General features: G+C 37.5%; 1 protein-coding gene across 1 annotated transcript; it reads right to left on the bottom strand.

Moving 5' to 3' along the window:
* Positions 1 to 6,242: 6,242 nt before the first annotated feature.
* On the bottom strand, positions 6,243 to 7,249 carry LOC125140190 (NLR family CARD domain-containing protein 3-like). Its single transcript, XM_047808306.1, has 2 exons — positions 7,203 to 7,249; positions 6,243 to 6,973 (listed from the first exon to the last, which is right to left on the bottom strand). The coding sequence occupies exons 1-2, from the start codon at positions 7,237 to 7,239 to the stop codon at positions 6,258 to 6,260; spliced, it is 753 nt and encodes a 250-aa protein (XP_047664262.1). The 5' UTR covers positions 7,240 to 7,249; the 3' UTR covers positions 6,243 to 6,257.
* Positions 7,250 to 8,696: the final 1,447 nt, after the last annotated feature.

Below are 8,696 nucleotides of genomic sequence, written 5' to 3'. Positions count from 1 at the left end.
TTAAATGAATAAACACAAATACTCACAAAATTATCTTACAGAAATTGCAGCATTGCAGCATTGTGAAACAAAAGAACAATTAATTATTTAATAGTTTCTTTTTTCAAATTAATGTGCAATATCCCTATAACCCAAGTAATTTTAAAAATAAAGGCACTATCATCGATATTATTGTTGATTATTGTCTCAATTTTGAAATCTTTTCACTTTCATAAGCAACTGTAGTTTTTATATTTTCAAATCAAGTCAAGAAGCTTTTATTGTCATTTCAACCATATATAGCTGTTGCAGTACACAGTGAAATGAGACAACGTTTCTCCAGGATCAAGGTGCTACATAAAACAAAGACAGGGCTAAGGACATGTAAGTAGTCTTAGCCACATAAAGTGCAACTGTGCAACCTGGTGCAAACAGTGCAGGACAAGACAAACAAGACAGTGCAGGACAAAAGACAGTGCAGGACAAAAACAGTGCAGACATAAAGTTACAAGACAATACAAAAAGTACAAAAAATGCAATACACAAAAGACAATAAACAGTAACAGAAACAGCGCTGACCGACCAGTGTAAATACTGAATGTTCAAACAATATTTCGTGCAGTAAAAGAATGAACAGCAGCAGGTTCATAGCAGCAGGTCCTTTGGATTATATATGGAGTTGTGCAAAAAACAGCAGATGTCTGAAATATTGTATAGTATGTGCAAAATGGCTGAGATATTGTAAAATATGTGCAAAAACAGCTGAAATGTTGGACAGTATGTGCAAAAACAGCAGAAAAGTGTGCAAAACAGTGTGTGTGTTTTGTGAGGGTCTGTGCAGTCCATACAGATGATGTGTGTGTATGGTGTGCTCAGTATAGTACAGTTCAGTTATTGAGAAGTCTGATGGCTTGTGGTAAGAAGCTGTTCCGCAGTCTGGTCGTGAGGGCCAAATGCTTCGGTACCTTTTTCCAGACGGCAGGAGGGTGAAGAGTGTGTGTGAGGGGTGTGTGGGGTCATCGACAATGCTGTTGAAAAAAACAAAAAAAGTTACTGGTAAAGCTAAATTTACCACAGAAAGTAATTGCTAAAGCTAAATGTACCACAGTTTATTGCTAAAGCTAAATGTACCATGGGCGGTTACTGTTAAAGCTAAATTTACCACAGAAAGTTACTGTTAAAGCTTAATTTACCACAGGAAGTTACTGTTAAAGCTAAATTTACCACAGAAAGTTATTTTTTAAATCTATATTTACCACAGAACGTTATTGTAGAAGCTTAATTTACCACAGAAAGTTACTGTTAAAGCTAAATTTACCACAGAAAGTTACTGTTAAAGCTAAATTTACCACAGAAAGTTATTTCTAAATCTATATTTACCACAGAAAGTTATTGTAGAAGCTTAATTTACCACAGGAAGTTACTGTTAAAGCTAAATTTACCACAGAGAGTTATTTCTAAATCTATATTTACCAAAGAAAGTTATTGTAGGAGCTTAATTTACCACAGAAAGTTATTGTAGAAGCTTAATTTACCACAGAAAGCTACTGTTAAAGCTAAATTTACCACAGAAAGTTATTTCTAAATCTATATTTACCACAGAAAGTTATTGTAGAAGCTTAATTTACCACAGGAAGTTACTGTTAAAGCTAAATTTACCACAGAAAGTTACTGTTAAAGCTAAATTTACCACAGAAAGTTACTGTTAAAGCTAAATTTACCACAGAAAGTTATTTCTAAATCTATATTTACCACAGAAAGTTATTGTAGAAGCTTAATTTACCACAGGAAGTTACTGTTAAAGCTAAATTTACCACAGAAAGTTACTGTTAAAGCTAAATTTACCACAGAGAGTTATTTCTAAATCTATATTTACCAAAGAAAGTTATTGTAGGAGCTTAATTTACCACAGAAAGTTATTGTAGAAGCTTAATTTACCACAGAAAGCTACTGTTAAAGCTAAATTTACCACAGAAAGTTATTTCTAAATCTATATTTACCACAGAAAGTTATTGTAGAAGCTTAATTTACCACAGGAAGTTACTGTTAAAGCTAAATTTACCACAGAAAGTTACTGTTAAAGCTAAATTTACCACAGAAAGTTACTGATAAAAGCTAAATTTACCACAGAGAGTTATTTCTAAATCTATATTTACAAAGAAAGTTATTGTAGAAGCTTAATTTATCACAGAAAGTTATTGTTAAAGCTAAATTTACCACAGAAAGTTATTGTAGAAGCTTAATTTACCACAGAAAGTTATTGTAGAGGCTTAATTTACCACAGAAAGTTACTGTTAAAGCTAAATTTACCACAGAAAGTAATTGCTAAAGCTAAATGTACCACGGGCGGTTAATGTTAAAGCTAAATTCACCACAGAAATTTACTGTTAAAGCTAAATTGACCACAGAAAGTTATTTCTAAATCTATATTTACCACAGAAAGTTATTGTAGAAGCTTAATTACCACAGAAAGTTACTGTTAAAGCTAAATTTACCACAGAAAGTTACTGCTAAACCTAAATTTACCACAGAAAGTTATTGTTAAAGATAAATTTATCACAGAAAGTTATTGTAGATGCTTAATTTACCACAGAATGTTACTGTTAAAGCTAAATTTTCCACAGAAAGTTATTGTTAAAGCTAAATTTACCATAGAAAGTTTTTGTGTGTGTTTGTGTGTGTGTGTGTGTGTGTGTGTGTGTGTGTGTGTGTGTGTGTGTGTGTGTGTGTGTGTGTGTGTGCACGTGTGTGTGTGGTGTTTGTGTGTGTGCATGTGTGTGGGTGTGTGCCGTGTGTGTGTACCTCAGTTTCTCCAGTGTACAGTGTGGATTCTTCAGTCCATCAGAGAGCAGCTTCCTGAATCCTGCAGCAGTTTATTGACACTCAGGTCCAGTTCTCTCAGACTGGAGGAGTTTGAGCTGAGAACTGTGAACAGAACTCTACAGCTTTCCTTTATCACTGAAACAGATTACACTGAAACAGACTGGAGGAGAAATGATGAAATATCAGAACATTGATCTCAAACACACAAACACAGCCATAATCCAGCTAAAGTTGAAGCTGTAACAGAAATGTCAGTGTGTTTGTGTCACACACACAAATCAGAGGACAGGACACCACATCAGCACATTTACAGGAGCAGGGACGTCTTTCTGCACTCCACAATCTCTCAGCTACAATTTATTATAAGACCATTAGGTCATGTACATAACACACACATGTGAGAGCGAGCAGCCTACAAACACTACACTCTGATGTGTGTTCAAGTTTCTACACCCAACACTGCAGATACAGTGCATTTTATTACAGAAAATAAAGAATTATACAGCTGTACACTACCAGGTAATAACATGACCATACTAGTCGTACTTTACACTCAGTTATATGTTGGATTTCACAGAGACACTAAAACAGTTGGTGTGTGTTGTTCTCTGTGCTCATACAGGTACAAATCTGTCACCTCCAGACCTCTGATTTTACACACCAGGTGTCTGGTGTGTACCTGAGTAAAGGTGGTGTGTTCACATATGTCCAAACAAATCCAAACTAAAGAGAAAGATTACATTTTTTAACCTTATAAACGATTCTTGATCATGATTTGTATTTTCTTATAAAATACAGATGTGTAAAAATCTCTCATCGATCATAAACAATGTAAATAAAGGATATTAGAAAGAAAATTGTACTGTTTACTACAGATGTCACTGTTACTATTTCAACACAACTTAGTGAACCCTTCTTTCTCCACAGAGTAAATGGGATCATGTCTTTCATGCCTCCACAACTGAGAAGTGAACGTGGGGTTTTCTTCTCAAATCTGAGCTCCTTCCCTGTTTACAGAGTGACGTCACATCAGCACGACTGCACACAGCATCAGAAATAAACAAAGTCAAACTTCTTACCTTTAAATGAGTGACACTGTATATACACAAGTATTAGCTTTAGATGGATCAACATACAGACATTCGTTTGTTAAATCTAAAACACTGACTATACACATAGCAGGAAATCTAACCCACCTTGTAGGTACAAATCTAATACAACACTACTGTCTGTTACACTAAAGGATTTGTGTACGTGGGCTTCAGGTGGATATAAGTGACATCGTAGAATGTAGTGTACCAATGTGTAATATTTTATCAGTACATAATGATGAACAGAGAACAAAACTAGTCTGTTATTAATGTTGTACAACAAAAATATAGATTCACTACAGCTGCTTATAAATACAAACACAGTCCACAGCTTAATGTCTCCAAAATCCACAGAAAGTTTCCAAAGAACGAAACCTGACGTCTCTTCAACAGTAACGGTGATAAACCTGATTGACCGTCATGTGCAACCGTCTTTGTGTTCACCGTCTGTTTTTACCACATCCACCATCCAAAAACTGTGTCTATAATTCAACCACAACAGATTAACAACAATCACGACCCAAGAACAAGAATGTGATCGGTCATTAACAGTTTGGTGTCTTTGTCGAGCTCCAAGTAGAACAAAACCGGACTTTTTAATAACAGCGGTCACGGCACTACACTCACCTGTGACGCATTATTCATCCTCTCTCTTTTTACCTGCTTGTACACTTGATAAGCAAAGAATAAAGAACCCCATCAAAGTAAAAGTCTTCATATAAAAAGTCACATTTAAACTCCATCCTCTACAAACAGGTCAGTGTAAGAGAAAGAAAATCTCCCCATAACACTGTGTCACACACAACAAAAGATGAGGAACTTCAACATAAAGAGATACTTGAAGGACATTTGAGTGTTTTAATATTTACTTTTTATATTTTCTATCCATATTGATCCCATTTATTTTGTCAGTCTGATGTTTTTTCTCATCTGTGAGAGTTTTGTCACTTTCAAAAGAAACAGAAAAGAAAAAGTCTTCCACTGGTGTTTAGTTCAGAAATGTCTTTAGTTCTTAAATGCATGCAGTTATTTTGTATATATATTTTACATAAATTTTAGAGAACACTTAATTTTTCATGGTTCATATATAAAAGCTGTAAAATGCCTCATATGATGTTATAAGATTTTGTCCATTTGGCCCAGCCCTCAGTTCAGATATAACATGTTAGTGTAAAAAGTGAAACAATCTTCTGTAAAAGTACCAGAGGTTTGTGTAAAGATGATTAGAGGAACTATTAACACACATTAATCCAAACAGTGCAGTTCAGTGTTACATTAAAATAATAAACCATGCAGTAATACAGTTATAAATAAAAATACTCACTCAGCTTTTCTGGAGGCTTTGACCACTGGCAGCAGCCTCAGGAGACCTTCATGTGACGGATCATAATTAATCAAATTAAACACATCCAGCTTCTGTTCTGAGGTCAGTAACACAAACACCAGAGCTGACCACTGAGCAGGAGAGAGTCTGGTTCTACTGAGACGTCGGTCACTTCCTCTGTTCAGGTAAGTTTGTACTTCCTGCACTAGAGAATCATCATTCAGTTCATTCAGACAGTGGAACAGATTGATGGATTTCTCTGGAGATGGATTCTCCCTGATCTTCTCCTTGATGTACTCCGCTGTTTCCTGTTTGCTGTGAGATCTGCTTCCTGTCTGTGGTATTACATCTCGTAAAAGAGTTTGATTGGTCTCCAGTGAGAGACCCAGAAGGAAGCGGAGGAAAAGGTCCAGGTGTCCATTCTCACTCTGTAAGGCCTTGTCCACTGAACTCCTGAGGAGATCAGACGGGTTTGTATTTCTGAATAAATTAAAAAGTCTTTGCCCCACAAGCACATTTATCTTTCTTTAAATAAAGCAGGAAAATACATATAGAGCAGCCAGTCAGATGTACGAAGCTGAACACCTTCCCCAGGTGAAGCCCAAACTCCTCTCTGAAGATCTGGGTACACACTCCTGAGTACACTGACACTTCTCTGACATCAATGCCACACCCTCTCAGGTCTTCCTCATAGAAGATCAAGGTTTCCTTTCTCCAGCTGGTGGAAAGCAAGTTTTCCCAGTGCCATGATACTCTCGCTGGTCTGCTGAGGATCAGGGTCACATTTCCGATGGTACTTTTGGTTCTTGTGTTTGATCTGAAAGATCAGGAAGTGTGTGTACATTTGAGTCAGAGTCTTGGGGATCTCTCCGCTCTCTGCTTCACCCAACATTCTCTCTAGAACAGTGGCTGAGATCCAGCAGAAGACTGGGATGTGACACATGATGTAGAGGCTTCTTGGAGGCTTCAGTTGAGTGATCATTTTATTGGCCAGGCTCTGATCACTGATCCTCTTCCTGAAGTAATCCTCTTTCTGAGGATCACTGAAGCCTCGTACCTCTGTTACCTGGTCTACACACAGGAGGGATCTGATTGGCTGCTCCTGGTCTTGTGGTTATCCAGAGGAGAGCAGAGGGAAGCAGATTCCCCTTGATGAGGTTCGTCAGCAGCACATCCACTGAGGCTGACTCTGTCACATCACACAATATCTCATTCTTCTGGAAATTTAGAGGAAGTCGACACTCATCCAGACCATCAAAGATCAACACCACTTTGTAGGAATCACAGTCTATTGATTCTAGTTTTCTCATTTCTGGGAATAAGTGATGAAGAAGATTAATCAGACTGAGATTTTGCTGCTTCATCAGATTCAGCTCTCTAAAGGGAAGTGGGAACATGAAGAAGACGTCCTGATTTATTTCTCCTTCAGCCCAGTCCAGGAGGAACTTCTGCACAGAGACTGTTTTTCCAATTCCAGCAACTCCTTTAGTCAGCACAGTTCTGATGGACTTGTCTTTAAAGATCTCATTATATTTGATGGGTTTCTCCTGTGTTGCTGGTCTCCTGGACGCTGCCTCAATCTGTCTCACCTCATGTTCATTATTGACGTCTCCACTCCAACCCTCTGTGATGTAGAGCTCAGTGTAGATCTCATTCAGAAGTGCTGAGCTTCCATGCTGTGAGATTCCTTCATTAATTCTTTTAAACTTCTCTCTCAGTTTTGACTTCAACTTTGGCTGATAAACAGGGGAGAGTTCTAATAAACAAAGTAATAACTAGTTTAGTAATAAATAGTTATAATGCAAAATCATTCAAACACTGCTATTAATTCCTGACTGATGGACTAAATATTATTGAAGCTGGACCATAAACAGATACAACATGATATTAAAATTAAATTTAAAACTAAAAGTGTTCATATCTAAAACTATTTCCTCTCTCTAAAGTGAAGCTGATGGAATAAAGTCATGACTCAGAGCTCTTACTGTTGTGCAGTGTGTTAGCGAGATCTGTGTGGTTCATGTTCTTCAGGACGTGCAGTGTGATCTTCATCGCTCCCTCTCTGACACTGTGCAGATCCTCCTCATCCTCCCCCTCCCTCTCAGTGCATGCTGGGTAATCTGGACTCAGGAGCTTCCTAAACCTCTTCAGCTCATTCTTTATCAGAGTGATGACTTTGTGTTCCAGCTCCTGGTTAGAAACACACAGGAACAGATCTAAACATTATCATGTTACTGTCAGGACTCAGCCCGGACTTTTGGCCACGTGCCGTTTTTGTTTATCTTCTTCGTCACGTGTCTGCCCCGCCTTCGTCTGCCCCTCCCTGTCTTCACACCTGATCCTTATTGTGTCATCGTGTCTTTTTATATTTAAGTGGGCCGCGTTGCCGAGTGCAGCACGGAATCATTAGTTACGTATACCCCTCGTCATGTCTAGTCTTTGTTAAGTGTCTTCATTTGTATTGCTTTTGTTATCGTCTTTATGTCATTGTCTTTATTATTTATTAAACCCCTTTCATTTGAAGCTATCCTGCATACGGGTCTGTCTCCTTCCGCTTCCGGATGTGACAGTTACGCAGTGAGAGAGGATTTTATTTTATCAAAAGAAGAAAAGTCTATTTTTAGGATCACATTTAAAACTCATACCCTTAAATTAAACTCATATTAACTCTGATTACCCTTAATGCTGCTGCACTTCAAGACATTACAAGGGATCACAACACACACATTACACACTTTAAAAACAACACACACATTACACACTTTAAACACAACACACACATTACACACTTTAAAAACAACACATAGCTTGAATATAGAGTCCAGCTGATTTGTGCTGATGTTTGATTTTTGTGGTCTGTGAACAAACAAAACCCATCATGTAATATGGACTATATGTATTCATAGCTGCACAAATCACACACTAATAAATACAGACACAGATATTTAACACTATCCTCTTAACACAATACACTGATTTCATGATTTCCTAACTGACACCAACATGTTTAGAAACAAATGTTTGAATAAATGAATAAAATCTTTATATTGTCATTAATGTCCCAGGTGTAAATGTTCTTCTGTAGCACCACAGACCCTCCAGCTCAGGGACTGCAGACTGAACTGAACTCTTAAAGCACTTTTCCTCACTGCCAGTCCGAGAGCTGCAGCACTGCACAGTTTAGTGTTTTACTGCTTCAACACCTGATAAAGCTCATGAAGGGCTTCATAAAGAGACGAGTGAGTTTGATCCGGTGGAACACTGCTGTGAAACACCTCACTATACTGACCTCACATCAGTAGAACTGTCTCTATCTCTAAAGTAAATGGGTTCTCCCATTGACGCGTCACTCTTCATGGACAAACAGCTGGGTTCTGGTGAGTCTGATCTCTTTCCCTTCATCATTCTAGAATAGAAATATCAGTAATAATTAATACTCAGCACTGTTAAACAATGTGTTCATCATTAAACACCAATAA

This window comes from Tachysurus fulvidraco, chromosome 24 (genome assembly GCF_022655615.1).
Source record: "Tachysurus fulvidraco isolate hzauxx_2018 chromosome 24, HZAU_PFXX_2.0, whole genome shotgun sequence".
Classification (NCBI taxonomy): Eukaryota; Metazoa; Chordata; class Actinopteri; order Siluriformes; family Bagridae; genus Tachysurus; species Tachysurus fulvidraco.
Note: the sequence above shows the minus strand (reverse complement) of the source record. Positions and strands in the feature narration are given on the sequence as shown.